Here is a 20,754-nt window from a genome sequence, read left to right as displayed (position 1 = left end):
CCTCCTCCAACAGGCCATACTTACTCTGACAAGGCCACACCTTAATCTTTTCCAAACAGTTCCACTAACTTGGACCAGGCATTCAAATATATGAGCCTATGGGGCCATTCTTATTCAAACCCTCACAAGATCATATATAAAGGTACTTATTACCTTTGGTAATATTAGATTTCATTATATTAAAAAAATACCTGTTTATCTGGGAGTTTCAATCTGTTTTGTTATGCTCGAATATGTTCTTACTACATAGCCTAGCCTGCCCTGCTCTCTAGCTGAGGCTAACCTCAAGCTCACAAATCTTCCTGCCTCACCTGAGAACTGGGGTACAGATGTGAACCACCAGATCCAAGTTCAATTTTGAGTAGCTGGCTTCCTTAAAAAGATGGCAGCTCTACTGCAAAACCGTGCACACATCTGTATACAAAGCACGGAGGAGCATACACAATCAGTGGTGTTACTGTTTGTACTTCCTTCATGTCAAGAGTCTTTCACCAAGAAAAATGGAAGACACAGAAAACCCACCTAATATATCTAATGTATTTCTTGTAATCTAAGTCCAGAGAAACACTTTCATTTCAATTTTATTATCCATAGTTTAACAGAAGAAGAAAAAATTTTGCCTAAGAATGGTTCTGAGGATGGGTCATTCTAATGGTGCTTTGCTTTAATCACAACCCTTCTAATTAGATCTGCACTATTTCCTTCAAATGACAGGTTTTAGGTAGCAATGCCATCTCAGTTATTTCCACTCAAGTATGTGGGGGATGGACAACAAAATATAAAAACTTTGCTAAAGGAGGATGCCACTACATTCAAATATAAAGCCTATAAATAACTGTACACACTTGACTTTCATTTCCCATAGTTTCTGTAGAGTTGGCTAAGTCCACAGAATAAAGACACAGTAAGTTTGAAAACACCTCTCAGAAGCAGGCAAGCTCTCATGGGAATAGCTCACTCACAGCTCAAGAGTTCTGTCTTCACATGGGACCAGCTGACAATGAACGAACAATCCTGTGTTGCCTTTTCTGGCCTTTGAGAACTGCATAGCACAATATTATTTACCAATGTTTATATTGATGACAATCCTTAGTCACAAAGGCAGACTAAAGAACATACCCCTAAGCAAGCTGGACAAAAAGGGAAAGATTACAGAAAAATATCCTCTAAAAATGCCTATTTTAACTGTAGACTGAGTGAATGGACTAAAGAAAACCCAAGCCTTGACAATATGCTGATGGACAGGCTCCTATCACCCGTGAAGAAACAGACTAGATGTGAAAGGCAGAAATAAGACTCCAGTAAACAGAAGACAAAGCACACAGGGAGGGCTGTGCTTAGGGCTCTGGACAGACTCCCTCTCGGGGTTCCTATAAAACAGTCTTACTACGCAGGCAGCTAGACCTCAACTCTAGATCCTCCTGCCTCAGCATCCCAAGTTCTTGGGATTATGTTCATGTACCACCACTCAGTGATTGACAAAATAGATTTTAAGGCAAAAATGATACAAAAAGACAAAAATCACTATGATGTACTAATACCCAAAATATTTCTTAAGAATTAAAATTATTAAAAATTCAAATAATATTTTAAGTTATCAAATATGTGAGAATGTGAAACTTAACCTCTAGAAAACAGAAAAATTTGGGTCAAGTTTAAAATGGTGAAGCTAAGCATCACGTTGTTAAAAAATGAATTAATCCGTGCATTTATGAATATGCACCATGGCAGACATGTGGAGGTCAGAGGACAACTTGTGGGAGTCAGTTCTCTGGGGAGTGAAATCAGGTCATCAGGCTTGGTGGCAAGTACCTTACTTACTGAACAATCTTAGTGATCCAAATTTTGAAAAATTATATAAAAATGACATATTCATAGATGAGGTAAATGTTACAGAACTGGCACTTACTACAGCCTATGTGCTTCTGCATGCTCCCTGTCTTCTGGTAGGTTTTGAGGGTCTCATTTCTTGTTGTACTGCTGCCTGGCACCTACCACAGAGTGGACATGCAATAACTGAGTAACAGATGAAGAACGGACACATCATCCCATATCAACTCACTTTCTTTATGCCTAGCATGGTGGTTTGAATGAGAATGCCCTCTACAGGCTCATGTATTTGAATCCTTGGTTCCCAGTTAGTGGAATAGTTTGGGAAGGTAGACATGGCCTTGTTGGAGGAGGTGTGTCACTGGGGGCTCCACCATTCCAGTGTCTCTTGTCTGCCTCTCTCTGCCTCAGCTGTAAGCTCTGTTACTGTTCCAATCCCATGCCTGCCTGCTGCTGCCATGCTCCCTGCCATGACAGTCATGGACTCACCCTCTGAAACGCCAATTCCCCACTAAACACTTTCTTCTAGAAGTTGCCTTGGTCATGGCGTTTTGTCACAGCAACAGAAAAGTAATTAAGACACTTAGAGATAAGTGAAGTCATTTCAAACAGAGCAAAGTTATTTGGGGGGGGGGGCAGATAAATAATGTGTAATACAAATGACGTATAATACAAAACAGTTTCAAGTGATTTATTGTGTAACTTTGTAACCCATATGTATCTTGTTAGAGTGGTAAGCAGTTACTCAAGTGGAGTAATAGGTCAAAGTGAGCAATGAGAGTCACAGAAAACGAAACCCCAACTCTTCTTTAAGCTTCCCCACCATGCGCTGAAAAGGAGAGGCACTGATTAGAAAAAGCAGTAATACTGGAAAGGATGGCCTCCTTGTCCCAGTCCCAATGCCAACACCACAACCATGCTGCTTAGGAGAAATTACACCAGGTAGAACACTCCTACCAGATACTTAATGGATCAAACGTATTTAGATGAGAAGGAAGAACAAATCAAAATAATTCTAAGCTATCAAAGGAAGACAGTGCTTAGACAGCTAGAAGGCTCATACAGAGGTAAGAGACAGAGTATAAACTATCATTACCTACCAGGCTTCATTAGTGTCTGGTATTAGAGGAAACTTGGTATTTAGTAGGTCAAAGATAAACCCATTCAGATTAATTTATAGAGGTCTATAAACAACATTTCTTTAATATTATACTGCCAACTTTATGCAAAAAAAAATTCACAGGCTAGAAAGGTATTTACATTAAAATAAGCTGCCATAAAGCTTATACAAAACATTGTACAAAGGGTAATTCCTTTAGGCCTGTTATATACTGTTTCTTTTTTCTGTTCTTCTCATCTCCCCCTCTTTTCCAGATGGGTCTCACCACGTACATTAGGATGGTTTTGAACTTACGATCCAGCCTCCACCTCCTAAATGCTGGGATTACAGGCATGCACAATCACAGCCAGGTGTGCTAGATTTCTAAACCAGAATAATTGATGGTATGTGTGGTGAGGGCTGGCAGAAGTAAATAAGAGTACACTTTCGTTCCAGAAGAAATTATAGGTTACAAAGAGGTAAAAAATAAACATGAAGAAACAGGTAGGGGAAAAAGTAAGAACACAGAAGCTAAACATCAACTTCATGAAAAAAGTTCCCAGTAATTTCCTACCACCTTTCATGGAGACAAGGTCTTGCTATGTAGCCATGGAGGGCCAGATTGTTTTTTGTTTTTTTGGGTTTTTGTTTGTTTGTTTGTTTTTTTATCATTTATACTGATTTGTCGAGATTTATTTTATTGACTTATTTCAAAGAATACTTACATGGTGAATAAAAATATAAATTTGAAAACAAACTACAAGAAAAATTATAACAACGTAGCTTTTTGTGATAAAAGTAATTTTTTTTTCTTCAGAGCAGTTAAGAGACAGATAGGAAACAGGCTTTAAGATTCCTGGACACTTGTAGCGCACGCCTTTAATCCCAGCACTCGGGAGGCAGAGGCAGGCAGATCTCTGTGAGTTTGAGGCCAGCCTGGTCTCCAAAGCGAGTTCCAAGAAAGGCGCAAAGTTACACAGAGAAACCCTGTCTCGAAAAACCAAAAAAAAAAAAGATTCCTGGACACTTGTTAGTATTTCTCTAGGTATTCCATTCTACCAGCACATCTCCCTCAGTTTCAGTAAAGAGGACTAAGGTCTAAGAAAACAACAGTGTTTCCTGACTACGTCTTCCTAACAAAATCACACAAGGGCAACAGGGACATCTGTAAATGCTTCTACTCACCTTTACCACTCTCGTACGTCCAGAGCTGTGTCTGTTTCTGGGTTTTCACCACGTCAAATGGTAAAGTTGCAACAGCGGCAAACTATCAAAAAGTCAATTTAAATCCTTAGGTTTTCAAAAAATATTTTAAAAATGTATTATCACATTATTTAATATGGATAATGACAAAATAATAAGCTGAAATGTAAAATAAACCAGATATATACATAAAGAGTTTTTATTGATGAAAACAGGTTACATCTCAAGGCTTCATCATAAAACTCCAAAGTAAACTGCCTCAGAACAATCCATTTTCTTTCCTGACCACACAGCTGCCAATTGCAAAGACAGCATCAGTCCTCTGTAGCTTTACACCAGTGTTTATACCTTCTGAGTCTACGTGTCATACGATACTATTTTACTATGTACTGTCAGTGTGTATGTGAGTGTGTGTGTGTTGGGGGGGGTCTCATGTAGCTCAGTCTTGCCTTCAACTCAACTGAGTAGCCAAGGACTACCTTGAACTCCTGACAATCCTGTCTATGCTTGTCAAGTGTTGGGATTACAGACAGGAGCCACCACACTCAGCTTTTTAACATATTTTAAAGTAGAATTCTCCAGTATGTATTTAGCATATGAAAACTTCCAGCAAACATTTTTCAAATATTAGACAAAATAAATTTAGAAGTTCATGAAAATGTACTTCAAACTTTTAGCCTCTATATATCTTTTAATGGATTTTACAGTTGCAAAGGTTCAAAAATCACATTTTCTAAAGTTTTCTCAAAGTGATACAATTTAACACCCTTTCCCATATTGCCTTAAGTAAGATTTTAAAAGATACTTAAATTCCTTTAAGAATGGTGTCATATCTGATACAATATCCATATAGTTTTTTTTTTGCTTCCTAGCTCACATTTGAATAAATACATTAATAAAATGCCTCTTAAGCGTCACATTTTATTTCATCTCAACTCTGTGCTGTTCTCGAACTCAGCTGCAAAGATTGCAAACATGCAATACACTGCCGTTTTCTCATCTCCAGTCAAGAGGCAACAGGCTGCAACTCCACGTTCTAAGTCACAGTTAAGACAGCTCTGTTTCTGGCACCATCAAATCCATGTGCTTTTTCAGTTGCACAGACAAATCTTTATTTGAAAGCTGTTAAAGCTACCAATAATTTCCAGACTAAAAATGAACATTTACGTTCAGTAGCAACATGACGCTGGAGTCTTTCCTATTCCTGAACAGCTGGCGCGTCCTGAGGCCGTCACTCCCTGCTAGTTATTTACCTCTGTGTCACTGCAGCTGAACTGACCGACAGTAGATCTGAACTTGTTTTCTCACTTCTGCATGTCCAGCACCAGCTTCCTTATCCTAGGGTGTCTGGCACATTATTCAAATTTTCCTGCAACTTTTCACCTCTCCACTCAGCCCTAACTCTCACTTGTCTTTCTTAAAGACAAAGGATGTCATCACACAGTCCAAGCTGGCCCCGACCCAAGTCTCCTGCTTCCACCTCTCAAGCACTCAGAGCTGACTTAGTCCTGTCGCTCTGTAACTACCATCTGTCTGTGTCATGCGGTAAATGATCACACATTAATGCTGGAAACTCTTTATGGGCAAGGCGGTGGTGAGATGAATCTGCACCACCTGAAGGTAGAGGAGGGAAGACCTTCCTATTCCCCAAAATGGTCCTTTGTGAGTCTTGCCTTCTGGTTTCTGTTTCTCAGAATTCCTTCAGAAACTTCTCAATAGTCAAAATGTTCCCAAAGAATCATAGCAGCAGAGACTAGAATATCGTCTGTTTGATTTGGTGATTCATTTTAGACAAAACTCCATGACTATTAGCTAACCATATCTACCAGCGTTTACTGAACTAATGTACTGTAAAATACTCTGTAAGAAAAAGTGCTGTATGCACACAATCATGATGGTATCTATAATTAGCTAACCAATACAAGGTTATTCAAAAATGAATGTGTATAGAATAAAAACATAAATAGGAAGTACATTTGAAAATATTTTAATGGCTAATAATTTATTTCCTGAAAACAGGAAAAAAGTGTCCTCTCAACATACATGAAATGCTAGATAAGATCTTGTTCTGTTTTAATAATAATTAGCAAGTATCTGGAATATTAACAATAACAACAACAACAACGGAAAAAAAAAAACAAAAAACTTACAGAACCAGACAATGCCCCTGAAGTAAAGTTGATCATAAATGTCGGTTCATATAAACCAGATTTCTCACACAACCAGTTCTTTACAATCTCATAGTTATACCAGTACATTGCTATAAAACAGAGAATGAAATGAGCACAAATTTAGAAACACAATGTAGACTTTGGAGAATAGAGCTATGATGTTACAAATCAAAGTAAAACACAAACTCTAGCCTTGACACACCGTCCTTTATGCTTAAAACTAGACGGGATTAAAAGAGGGGACTGAAATTCTAAGTATTATTTTAACAGTCTTTTAAGAAAACAGAAACTTCTCCATCAATATAGCTGAAGTATAGTAAACACTCAACAGGGCAAGCAGAAGAATGGACATACACAGGGTGATCCAGAGCACAGTGTAAGAATGCACACCAAAGACAAATCACACTGAACAGGAATACCATAAAAGGCCATACACGATGGCTAGATGGAGGTATCCCATAAATCAGGGTAGTTAGTATAATTCATGTTACATACTGCATGATTAAACCATGGGAGAGCCTATTTATGATGGAGGATATTTAATAAAATTAACACTTCCATTTAAAGCAAACTCAAATTTCTTGAAAATATGGAGATTAAAAAGTGGTTTTTTAGACTGATAAAAGATATGCACCAAAAACTTGTAGAAAATGTGACAGCTAATGTACAGGAAGGAAAAATTAGGATAAATAAATATAAAAACATTGAAGTCCTAATATATATTATCTACAAATAAACATAAAAACATTGAGGTCCTAATATATATTCTCTACAAAGAAGCTCAGAAAGATATTTAGGCAAATTAGTGTTTATTCATCTTTTAAAAAGTAGCTAGATATCAGCTAATAGGGAAAATTCAATTGCAACTATACTACCCACAAAGCTTTATAAAGCATATTTATTATAAATATACAACTTTAAAAAGAACTAGCAAGGCCCGATGAAGCAGCTCAAAGAGACAGCACTGACCTAGCACATACAATGTCCGGGGTTGAGTCCCCATCAAAACCAAACACACACATACACACACACACAACCAAAGCCTAGAGGATGTAGTATACCTACTAAATATATAAAAAGTGTACATAAGCCGGGCGTTGGTGGCGCACGCCTTTAATCCCAGCACTCGGGAGGCAGAGCCAGGCGGATCTCTGTGAGTTCGAGGCCAGCCTGGGCTACCAAGTGAGCTCCAGGAAAGGCGCAAAGCTACACAGAGAAACCCTGTCTCGAAAATAACCAAAAAAAAAAAAAAAAAAATAGTGTACATAACCTTTATGAAGAAAATTTTAGATAGCTACTGGAATACTTTAAAGAATATTATTAACACAAATATATCATTCTTAGAAAAGAAAAATAAGGCAATACCAAGATTTTTTTATAAAGCGATCGTGATTTGGACAGTATTACTAGCAAATGAGTATTGTACAAATACTCCAAACTCCATCCATACATGAAAATCTCTTTACAAACTAAAGTTACTCAATGAATGATGCTGCAATGACTTATATGTTGGGTCATATCCCCAAATCAATTATCTCTAAACAAATGGCAAATGAAACAATGCCAACCTTTATAAGTAATCACTGAAATACAAATCAAAGTGAGACACTTTAAATGATCAAATAAACATAATTTAAGGACCTTGACAATGAAGAGCTTATGGAAGTATAAGACAGAAGAAACCATCATAATTGATGATAAATGTATCGATCCACACAATCACTTAAATTTTGTTTTATTGTGTGTGGGTATATGAGTCCACATGTAGAGGTCTGAAAATAATTTTCAGGAATTGGTTCTCTCCTTCTATCTGTGGGTCCTGGAGATTGAACTCAGGTTGCAAGGGTTGATAGCAGGCACCTTTATCTACTGAGCCATCTCACTGATCCTATTTTGTCCCCTCTGTTGTTCTAAATAATTTAAAATTTGATTTTATGTGTTTTTCCTGCATATGCTGCCATGCTTGGTGCCAACAGAGATCAGAAGAGAGGTCAGATCTGGAACTGGGTTATGATGATTATGAGCTGCCATGTATGTCTGGGAACCAAACTCAGGCCGTCTACAAGAAAAGCAAATGTGGCAAGTGCTCCCATCTGCTGAGCCATCTCTTTGGTCTTGTTTTTGTTTTTTTGGTTTTTTTTGAGACAGGGTCTTACTGTATAATCTCACCTGGCCTCAAACTCATGGTAATCCTCATCCCTCAGTCTCTCAAGGGTTGCTATTACAGACATGAGGACCACACCTGGTTTTAGTTGGGCACAGTGACACACACCTTTAATACTAACACTGGAGGGGCAGAGGCAGGCAGACTCCATGAATTTGAGGCCACTTTGGTCTATATATCCAGGTCATCCAGGGCTACATAAAAAGACCCTGTCTCAAAAAAAAAAAAAAAAAAAAAAAAAAAAAAAAAAAAAAAAAAAAAACCTCACTTTTAACTACCTAAATTAGAAATACACCTAAGATATTTAAATGAATCAGCAAGTCCAATATGGAAAACTGTTGCACAGGTAAAATAAGAAACTGTATAAAATTTATTTCAGAGCAGTACTATTTTATTTGTACATAGACAGAAGTAAAAGTAAGGAGACAGCTCTAGAATGTATCTTATGAAAAGTTTTGAGCAGGAAGAAGGTGGGAGGGTGGTTTTAAAGATCAAAAACTAAACACTGTATTTTTAAGCATAATACTCAAGAAAACATATTATAACCAAATAGATGATAGAAACCCAATATGGGGCCAGTGTGGCGGCCCAGTGGGTAGGGCGCGTGCTGCTTTGTCTGAGAACCTGGGTGTGAAATCCAGAGCCTGCATCGTTGAAGGAGAGAACCAACTTCTGTACTCTGACTTTCATGAGTGTCTTTAAAAAGCTGGTATGGAGGTTACCACTGAGGTTACGGTGTGGGGCAGCAGCAAAGGGGCCCAAATGGCTTCATGCTCTAACACATGACGTCCAACCCCATATGGTGACAGGCCAAGTCCACAGGTGTGCAGTCTGCAAACGCGTGTCTGTGTTTCTTTTTACATAACAGAATATATTTGTAAAAGTAAGCTGGCATAGAAGCCGATTACTTACTTTTCGTATAAGTGAACCTATTTGATTTATAATAGTCTTATAGAATACTTAATAGGAAATGTTTATTTTTAATTACTGAAAAACTAAGTGTTCAGTTAATTTTAAGATGGTCTTAAGTACATTTTATAATATTTTGATTTGTATTTTAATTGCCTTATTATGACTTGTTTAGGACAGTGTTAAGGTAGTCTGTATTATCTGAGAATGAATATGTACCAATGAATGTTTAGCAACAATAAGACACAATAAGAAAACACAAGGACCTGAATTAGAAACTGTTCAATCAATAAAGGCTTGTGCAAGTCTCAAATTTGAATAATGAACTACAAATCTGTGGTCAGTACAGAAAAAAAATTTACTTTTAACCATAAAGAGTTTAAAACCTAGTAAAATACATGACCTAAGACAGAGATCTAAAATGAACAGCTACTAATAAGACAAATCCCACCTGAGAAAGGCACGTCTCTAAGTAGAGTTGGAGCCCAGCCCTTCCAGAGGGAAATCCAACCTTCTTCTGACACTTTCCCGCTCACAAATCCATGGAGTTCCTTGTAAGAAAACTTCTTAGACTGCATCTTAGTTCTGATCAGTTCTAATGGACTTATCACTGTTACTGCACCAACTAATACAAACACGAGAACAGAAAGATTAAGGTGTATACGGTGGGAGCCAAATTTAACACTTCTGTTTTGGTTTTTATCCCCTCCCCCACTTCCACAAACTATGCACTCAAGTTTCCTGCTGTGGGGAACCTGCAGCAGTCAGTGGTCAGCACACCAAGAGTGCAATGAGCAAGCCTCACCCTGGAAAGGAAACTCTCCTTCTAGGTTAAGTCTGTGTTTTGTATTTTTAAAAACTTAATTAGCTGACAAAGTAAAAGGCTCCTTGTGGTATTTCCAGATATACATTGTTTTGGATGACCTGTTTCCTGCCCCCACCTCCACGTGGACCCTTTCCTCCCTGCATGCTTCTGCCCCAGTAGTCTACCTTTCTACATTAATATTCATGTCTATGCTACCCTCAGTTACTCTTAATGTCTCTAAAGATTGAAAGAGAATAGCTATGATGTCAAAAGATTTTTTTCTCATGATAACAGTGCCAAAGTTGTACCTCCTCTTCATTTCAACTCTTTCAAGGGTAATACTAAAAATGCCAGAGCCAGCCAGAGAACCACTAGAAAGCCCAGTTAGTACTCCCAGATAGACAGCAACAATACTTCATCTCCTCTGCTCTTCTGGATGAAGGGTCTCACTATGTAGCCCTGGCTGGCACAGAACTCTCTATACTGGACCAGGCCTTCAGAGATCACCTGGCTCTGTCTCTCAGGTGCTGGGATTAAAATCCTGTGCTACCATGCCCAGCATGAGCCTATTTAACAGGGAATGTTTGCACAGACACAATTTTCCTTCTGACTAAGCTCTGAATCTTAGAGTTTATAAGAAATGTGATTAAAGCTTTGGCTTGAAGTCATGTATGGACTCAAATACATTAGAAATTTAGGTGAATAAGAATCAGTTCTAACATCACTGTTAAGTAACTATCTAAGATTCAATGAAGATGAGATAACCCTATCTCATTCTGATGGTAATCACTTCCTTACTGAATGACTTGTGGAGTATAGATAGCAATAATTAATACAAACTAGAACACAAAATACATCATACCAATATTCTGTACGTTCAACAGATTCTCTGTAAAATATCAGAATCTAAATAGATGTTCTAAGTAGAAATCTAAATGAAAACAAACTCATTACTTACATCTGGCAACAATCCCAGCAACTATTGGTATTCGGGTTTCATTTTCTCCTAATTTAGTTCTCAAAAAAGCACTTAATTGTTCATAGCAGGTAAAATAAATAACTGTGGCAGGAATTGCCATCACTCTGTTAGAAAGACACACAAAATATGTTCAGAATTATCAAAAGGCCTCAGCTATACTGCTAAGCTCATATATTATAAGTTTTTATATGGGATAAACTAAAAAAATCACCCCGTGAGAGAAATACGCTTGTGTGCATATCTGCATGTACATATGTGTATGTACCTGGATAGACCTGTATGTGTACATGCACAAAGCAACAAGGTCAAAGTTGGGAGTCTTATTCAGTATCTTTCCATCCCGTTTCTCTTTGGGATAGGGTCTCTCACTGAACCTCAAGCTCAGTGATCTGGCCAGCAAGCAGCAGGGACACTTCGGTCTCTGCCTCCCCAGTGATGTGACTACAGATGCGCACCAGTGTGCCTGACATAGTGAGTGCTGGGGATCACAACCAGAGAAAGTGCTCTGCCATCATTTGAGCCATCTTCCCAACCCCAATTTCTCTAAAAAGTCTAAGAATAACTGTAAAACAGTTTTAAACCACAGATCATACATCACAGTGGCTTATAAGAAGTAGATTACAGTTACACTGCCAGGATTATGTATGTTAATTGTGAGGGAATTCTGATATCAAAGGGAATTATTAATTAAATTCAAGTAAAACTTTCAGGCAGCAGTATGTCATATAGATTAATGCAATAAGAAATCACCTTAGGGGACTGGAGAGATGGCTCACTGGTTAAGAGCACTGGCTGCTCTTCCAGAGGTCCTGGGTTCAATTCCCAGCACCCACATGGCAGCTCACAACTGTCTATAACTCCAGTTCCAGGGGATCTGACACCTTCACACCAATGTACATAAAATAAGTTAAATAAAAATATTTTTTTAAAAAAATAAATCATCTTAGGCATTAAAATATATGCCTCAAATATGGCTCAAGATTGAATAATCCCCTCTGAAAGACAAAGGAAGTTGTGAAAAACAAATAAAACAAAGGAAGCCAAAACATTTGCTGGAGCTTTTACATTTAGCTTTGCGAGTTTACCATATTCATTCACAAATTTGTACTTAGTAGAGAGCTAGAATTGGATATATAAATATTCAACATACCTTACAGTTTTAGTACAATAAAAAGAAAAACACAAAATTATTGATTTTTGTTACAAAAACAAATCAAAACGAAACAAAAAACGTAGACAGCAAAAACAACACAGAGGGCATGGTTGCTTAAGTTTTCTATAATATCTCCACGAGGGCCAATCTGTATGCTAACCTTTAGCCACTAGAATGTTCCTAAGGATAGTACTTTAGATATGTCTGAAGTTCTACAACAATTTGTCTAGACTGACTATACAACAGTGTGATTTGTGATATACAACTACTTTCTTTCTGGGGTATGACATTTTTTCAGCTGCAAAAACACAATGTTCCATGTAGCCAACATGCAATAATAACTACATTCTGAAACTCAGTTGAGTTTTCCAAGGCAGAAATACTTCACACACTGCAGTTACTTGTTGCCAGAGTAAGTACATCCTGTGCTATGCCAGGAAAAGGATTTTAGAAAGTACATGTGTCTTTTTCCTTCCCAAATATACCTGGTATGCTGTAACTGTAATGGACCATATACATGAATATAACCTTCCCTGAGTTCTGTGAGTCCTTCTAGGACATCAAATGTACAGTTGTGAAACTCATAAAACAATACTTCAGGAAATGAAAGAGTCCTAATATTAAAATGCAAGAGTCTGTTCAACCATGCTGATGACAATCATGCTTAGTAGAAAACATAGTAAATTTCAACTTACAGAGTAGGAGGCAGGCCACTCCAAAGGGATTTAATGCCCTCATTTCGAAGAATTTTTAAAAAGGCATCCTAAAATTACAATAGAAAGGTAAACAAAAATATATCTTTAAACCTGATAAAAATTTATAGTAATAACTGATAATCTGAATATTTTAAACATCCGTTTCTAAAATACAAGTTTCTTGGACTTATGGATGCCCATTTTTTAAAAAACAAAGACAATTTCACATATATAAGGTGGAATGTATTCTTACAGACTGAAGTCTCCATTACTTGTTCTTTTTTGTCAGGGACAAGGACAGAATCTCTAGTTAGTGGAAAAATACAGACCCCCAATAAGACAGGGAACTAGATCATCTTACAGTCAGGTTGCCCAGCAACAGGACATTGAGTCAGAGCCCTTGACCCTTTCACCCTGTAAACAGCCTATACAAACATCCTGTTAGCTTGCCCCACCTTATGCAGATGACACCTTCTTGCTCCCCCAACCCTGCAGGAACTATATAAACCTTTCTGGAGAAAATAAAGTTGCACCTTGATCAGAATCTAGACTTGGTGTCTTTTCCTTTGTATCTCCTGTCCCTACATTCCCTCCTTAGGGTGGTAGAGAACCTGTTGAAGCCCTGCAGGCCGGGCACTTTTTTTTTTTTTTAAACTTATTTTACTTTGTTTCTACCTAACAAGCTTTTGAGGGGCTGTAAAGATGGCTCAGCAGTTAAGCTTGCTCTTCCAGAGGTCCTGAGTTCAGATCCCAACACCCATGTTAGGTGGCTCACAACTGCCTGTAAGTCCAGCTCCAAAGGGATCTGATGCTGTCTTCTGCCCTCTGTGGATACTCACACACATGTGGGCACAGATTCACACAGACACATATACCAAAGGGATCTGATGCTGTCTTCTGCCCTCTGTGGATACTCACACACATGTGGGCACAGATTCACACAGACACATATACCAAAGGGATCTGATGCTGTCTTCTGCCCTCTGTGGATACTCACACACATGTGGGCACAGATTCACACAGACACATATACCAAAGGGATCTGATGCTGTCTTCTGCCCTCTGTGGATACTCACACACATGTGGGCACAGATTCACACAGACACATATACCAAAGGGATCTGATGCTGTCTTCTGCCCTCTGTGGATATTCACACACATGTGGGCACAGATTCATACAGACACATATATCAAAGGGATCTGATGCTGTCTTCTGGCCTCTGTGGATACTCACACACATGTGGGCATAGATTCATACAGATACATATACATAAATTAAAAATTTTTAAATAAAAATTTTTTATAAGATTACTATAAAAAGGAAGTACAGAATTGATCACAGAAACTCTCTTAAGTATGACATCTGAGATAGTGTCATTAAAGACCCCTTTCTGAAGTATCTTGAGAGAAATCAAAAGCGGTCAGAAACTAAAGAGAAGGCTGCCATGAACAGACAAATTCTTACAACTTAATAATACAAACTCAGAATGGAGGGAAGGAGGACGGGAGGAAAGGGGAGAAGGAGAAAAAGGTCCCAGGGAGGACTGGAGAATTTGGAAGCCTCATATATTGCTTATGAGAAAGTAAAATGGTACACCCACTTTGCAAAACAGTTTGGCAGTTTCTTAAAAAGTTAAATGAAGTGGCACCACAAATCCCCCAAAATTCAACTCTAGATATATATGCAGGAGATATTAAAACACATGTTCACACAAAAATTTAAATGTTCATAACTACATTATTCACTTGCTGCAGTGGAAATAACCTAAATGCCCATCAACTAATAAGCAGAGAAATAAAACAAGGTATAGTCATAAAGTAGTATGCTATACAACTAAAAAGATGTGGACACAATCACAACACTGTACCTTAAAAGATGCTAGAAAAGCCACTCACAAGTGGGAAGAGAACTTGTAAGACACATTTACTCTCCTCCTGCCAACCACTGCTCGGAACCGCACCAGCAAAAACCAAGAAGGTCGTGGAGATTTCCCTCACAAGGCTGCAATGAGGCACTCTAACACCTTCAGTGGGTTGGCATTACAGAAGACCAACAAGGTGAAACTCCTGTCCCCCAGATAACATGTCTGTCTACTACGCTAAGGTGGTGTCAGGAGAGGAACAGTGGAGAGGGGGATTTGGGCCACCGTCTGACAGTCATGAGGTCACTCCATCTCAGAACCAGTGGCAAGAGCCAAAACTCCCACTTCTGCCCAACAGTGAAGGTTCCCCCAAAACTTGCTGCCAACTGGAGGTGAGTGGAGAACCTAGATTTCTAGCTATGCTGCATTAATCATGTGATACTCCCTCTTCCTTTGTGAAACATTCCCCTACGCCACCCCCCAAAAAAGTTTAAACAAAATGTTTAACTGGAACTTGAGATTTAATAACAACACTCAAATGCCCATTCTAAGAACTAGGAAGGTGTTACACTAAATGAAGACAAGACAATAATAAACACTGGAAATGAACTAATATGTCTGAGTTCCCTGACAAAGATTTCAAAACAGCTAATGTTAAAAACAAAACAAAAACATAGAATGATCATTTATCAACATACTTGAAGTTAGAAAAAAGAATTGGACTGCTTCAGCTAAGAAACACACATACAACAGCATGGCCGCTGAAATCGGGATGGTAGACAGTGACACAAAGGAGGGCACGAGAAGTAACAGAAACAAACAAGAGAACAGGAAGAGGCAAGTGGAGACCCTGACACCTGTAACTGCATTAACAGAATTCGTCTATTAATTAAATGACAAAAGTTGACAGTGAATTTAAAACTTATCTTTAAGGAAAAAAAATGTTTCAATTATAGTGTTGCAAGCCGATTTAAAATGCACTGGAAGCTGGGCTTGGTGGCACACAACTTTAATCCCAGTTCTTGGGAGGCAGATCTCCATGGGTTCGAGGCCAGTTTGGTCTACATATGAAGTTCCAGGCCAGCTAGAATTATACAGAGAGACACTATTTAAAAAAACAAAACAAGCCGGGCGGTGGTGGCGCACGCCTTTAATCCCAGCACTTGGGAGGCAGAGCTAGGTGGATCTCTGTGAGTTCAAGGCCAGCCTGGGCTACAGAGTGAGTTCCAGGAAAGGCGCAAAGCTACACAGAGAAACCCTGTCTCAAAGAAAAACAAAACAAAACAAAACAAAACAAAATTCAACGCAAGGCCCAACAAATTAAAGCTGTTGTTTCACCCTAAGTTGGAATAGAAGTGCAATACAATTCCTCTAAAAATCTCAGAGATATTAAAGAATAAGTTTATCTCACATACTGCTCCCCCGCCCCAGACAAACAAAATGAATGTAGCAGCTTTTATTCAAATTATCTGAGAACTGCAAACAACCCTGAATGGAAATGTAGCACATCTACACCAAACTGTTGAGCAATAAACCAGAAGCAAATAATGGACTCATACAACAGCCTGGATGAATCTCCAGACTATTATGTAAGTGAAAAATGGCAGGCAACGCCTAAAGTAGCATGCTACCACAATTCCATTTATATAGCATTTTTTACAGGACAAAGTTTTCTAAATTAAGAACAGATTAGAAGTTGTCAGGGGTTACAGAGTGGCTGAGAGAACAAATAAAATGAGTATTGTTCTTCAAAGGAAACAAGAAAGTCCTCACAGTACTCTTTAGAAGTGCATTAATGTTAATACCACCAAGGATTCGGGACAAACATACATGAGTCTGTTTGTATGTTTTAAAAATACGGGAGAGCAGCCGGGCGGTGGTGGCGCACGCCTTTAATCCCAGCACTCGGGAGGCAGAGCCAGGCGGATCTCTGTGAGTTCGAGGCCAGCCTGGGCTACCAAGTGAGCTCCAGGAAAGGCGCAAAGCTACGCAGAGAAACCCTGTCTCGAAAAACCAAAAAAAAAAAAAAAAAAAAAAAAAAAAATACGGGAGAGCTACAATTTTCAAAAAAATTAAAAATAACTTTAAAACGCTACTTCTTTTTCCTATATAAACAAGATGAATAAGTTATAAAGGAAAGAAATACTTTTCTTTACCATGATTTGGTATGATGAACTTTTAATTCCTTTATAATTAGAAAGCCATATGTAAGAATAAATAAAAGAACAGAAAACATACAAAGACTCCAAACAAAAGCATCTCCTTACCAACGTTCCCTGGAAATTCCCTGGCTTCTTATACCATGCTTTCTTGCTTCCATTGTCACAGACACACATATGGTCCATGAGTCCGTTACTGTACACAAAACACTTTCCTAATAAAGAAGAGTCCAATAGCCAGGAGTTACTTCCTATAATTACATTGTTTTTACAGATAAACTGCAAGTACAGCGAGACTAGGAGAGTATGGAAAGAGAAACTCTAGGATGGAGCACACTCAATTAGTTCAATTTGCTTAAGGTAAGTCAGCACTGGTCTCTAAACTCACACTGAAAAGTGACAACATGAATTAGTGGGTTTTATATTTTCAGAACCATGGCTTTAGAAAAAAAAGTCTGCAGTAGTATTTTTTAGGTTACCTAAGGGATGGGAGATGGAAGACAGAAAGAGCAGCATGTTTACATGTCAACTCCTGCACACAAGGGACACTGACGTGAAAACCTGTTACTAATGTAAGTAGTGCAGTGCTTGTCCTTTTCTCCGTTTGTACTGCTGTCTACCTTACAGCTCTACTAACTTACCACAACTTGTTCTAATGTCTTCTCTGTTCAATGACATACAATTCTCTGTGTCGTAATCTACACGTCTAAGCATCCCCTTCTGCTTGCACAGCGTTCTTTAACGTACAAAAGTCTCTTTTTACTGTTCACTTATCCTTATCTGAAATACGATGGTTCATTTCACCTTTATTTGTATATACTCAAGACTGACTATAGAACTGGTATTCTTTCCTTCTGATAAAACATAGAATTATTTCATGAAATTCCACAGTCATACAATGAACAATCTTGCAATATAAAATAAGAGAGGGAAACAGGTGGGCTAACTGCAGACCTTCATCTCTCCCTTCTCTCCTCCAAATCCAGCTCCCCAGTCTCACCCCCATCTCTGGAGCAGACAACAGCTGTGGCCTCGCCCTCCTTTCTGCCCCCATGTTCAGTGAATCAGGAAGATCTTCTCCAACCTTCCTCCCCACTCATCCTATTATTCCAGGCCCAACTCTAGCAAGTTTTCCTCTGGAATACTAAACGTACAGAAGAAAGAATTTTTATTAAAAGCTTCACGGGACAAGTAACATATAAAAGCAGACCTATTAAAATATCACTTCTCAACAGAGACTCTGAAAGTCTGGACAGATGTTCTACAGATTCTTAAGAGACCACAGATGCCAGCAAAACTCTTATATCCAGCAAAACTCTTATATCCAGCAAAACTTCCAATCACAATAGATGGAAAAATAAGACATTTCATGATAAAACCAAATTTACACAGTATCTGTCTCCAAATCTACACCTACAGAAATTGCTAGACAGACACCTCAATGTAAAGAGGTCAACCACCCCCAAAGCACGAGGAACAAACAATACAGACCAGCAAATCAAAATGGGAAACACACACAAACATGACCATCCTTCTGCTGTATACAAGAAACACACCTCAACATCAAGGACAGCCATCAACTCAGGGTTATAAAGAGTGGAAAAAGATATTCCAAGCAGATTGACCTAAGAAGCAAGCTGGTGTAACCATTTTAATACCTGACAAAATAGACTTCAAACCAAAACTATCAGATTAGCTAGGGAAGGACACTACATATTCAAAGGGAAAATTCACCAATAGGACATTTCAATTTTTAACAATTATGCCCCAAACACAAGGGCACTCAAGTTCACAAAAGAAACACTACTACAGCTTAAATCACATATTGACCCTCACACACTGATAGTGGGAGAGACCTCAACACCCTACTCACACCAACAGACAGGTCATCCAGACAAAAACTAAACAGTGAAATGCTGGAGCTGTTATTCTAAACCAAATGGACCTAACAGATATTATAAGACATTTCAGCCAAACACAAGAGAATACACCTTCTTCTCTGTACCTCATGGAATTTTCTCCAAAGCTAACCACATACTAGGACACAACACAAGCCTTAACAGACACAAGAACACTGAAGCCCTATATCCTGTCTGATCACCACAGATAAAACTGGATATCAACAACAGACAGAAGAACGTCTACAAACTCACAGAAACTAAGCAACTCATTACTGAATGAAAACTGCATCAAGATGAAAGTTAAAGACTTTCTAGAACTGAATGAGAAAGAGTACAAGGCACACCCACACTTACAGGACACAATGAAGGTAGTTCTAAGAGGAAAGTCCATAGCACTGGGTACCTACATAAAATTAAAAAAAAAAAAAAAAAAAAAAAGCAGAGAGACCTCATACTTAACAGCACTTCTGAAAGCTTTAGAACTAAAAGAAGAAATCACACCCAAAAGGAATAGATGGCAAGAAATAATCAAACTCAGGGCTGAAATCAAGAAAACCAATAAGTTCATTAAAATACTTTAAAAATATGTTCAACATCCTTAGTCATCAGGGAAATGCCAATCAAAACTACTTTGAGATTTCATCTTACATCTGTCAAAATGACTGAGATCAATAACAAGTGGCAACTCACGCTGGCGAGGATGTGGAGTAAGGGCAACACTCCTCCATAGCTTGTGGGATTGTTCCCCTTACACAAGGTCTGGAGGGAGTGCAAACTTGTATAGCCATTCTGGGAATCAGTGTGATGGTTCCTCAGGAAGATGGGAATCAACCTACCCCCAAGATCCAGTTATACCACTCTTGGGAATATGCCCAAAGGACACTTCATCCTACCACAGAAACACTTGTTCAGTCATGTTCACTGGTTCATAATAGCCAGATATTAGAAGCCATCTAGATGTCCCTCAACAGAAGGAACAGCATGCACAGAGCCTGCTTAGGTCTATACCAGGTCCTTTGTGTGTCTGTTATAGCTTCCAGTTTAGTGTTTTTATGGGACCCCTGAGAGTGTAAATGAGTGGGTCTCTGATTCTTGTGCCTTCTCTTAGGCTCTTTTCCTCCTGTTGGTGTGTCTTGTCCAACTTCAATGTGACGGTTTTGTTTTATCTTACTGTATTTTATTTTGCTATGTTTTGTTGTTATCTCTTAGAAACCTGTTCTTTCCTAAAGAGATAGAAAGGGGCTATTCTTACCTGAATAGCATATACTCACATATAGTCATTCTCTACTTCAGTAAGGTAGTCCATAAAAATGTTATGATATAGATGAATAGATGTATTTATATACAATAAATAAAGGATAGCTACCATACACATTTTCTCTGCCTACACTTCATTGGGTACAATTAAAAGGTGAAAAAATGTTTCTAGATAAGGTATCAATTCTAATAAATTAACAGAAATATTATGCAAAAAAAAAATGAGCACAGTAACATTTTTAAAAAGTCTAACAATACTGTCAGGGTATCAAATATACATACCTTTGGGGAATGGGTTGTTCTGGACTTGGAGTCGAATCTTAATAACATCCAGGGGTGTCACTATGAATATAGAAATTTTAATTAAGATATGTTATCTCTAATTCTCTAAGACGTATGTGGTCATTTAAAAACTATCCATCAGTTCATACTTTTCCTCATTTCTATGCAATGGATGAACTGTTTATCTAAGAACAGCACTGAGTGTGAGTTTCACCAAGGAGGTGTCCTACTCACTGCTCCTAAATGCAGTTCTCCGTATGTCTGTCCTGGGCTAGTGAAGACAGA

The 20,754-nt window shown here is 38.3% G+C and overlaps 1 protein-coding gene across 3 annotated transcripts in view; it reads right to left on the bottom strand.

The window, feature by feature from the left end:
- Slc25a40 (solute carrier family 25 member 40) overlaps window positions 1-20,754 on the bottom strand; it is a 29,874-nt gene that overhangs the window by 2,363 nt on the left and 6,757 nt on the right. For all 3 annotated transcript variants that reach the window (XM_042272723.2, XM_076566291.1, XM_042272722.2), the window contains 7 exons: window positions 20,470-20,529; window positions 17,138-17,244; window positions 13,009-13,076; window positions 11,140-11,264; window positions 9,828-10,001; window positions 6,283-6,392; window positions 4,115-4,196 (listed from right to left, as the gene is read on the bottom strand). In XM_042272723.2, the coding sequence (XP_042128657.1) occupies window positions 4,115-4,196; window positions 6,283-6,392; window positions 9,828-10,001; window positions 11,140-11,264; window positions 13,009-13,076; window positions 17,138-17,244; window positions 20,470-20,529 (726 nt within the window). The remainder of the gene's footprint in view (window positions 1-4,114; window positions 4,197-6,282; window positions 6,393-9,827; window positions 10,002-11,139; window positions 11,265-13,008; window positions 13,077-17,137; window positions 17,245-20,469; window positions 20,530-20,754) is intronic.

This window comes from Peromyscus maniculatus, chromosome 3 (assembly GCF_049852395.1).
Source record: "Peromyscus maniculatus bairdii isolate BWxNUB_F1_BW_parent chromosome 3, HU_Pman_BW_mat_3.1, whole genome shotgun sequence".
NCBI lineage: Eukaryota > Metazoa > Chordata > Mammalia > Rodentia > Cricetidae > Peromyscus > Peromyscus maniculatus.
This window is presented reverse-complemented; position numbering and strand designations above follow the sequence as displayed.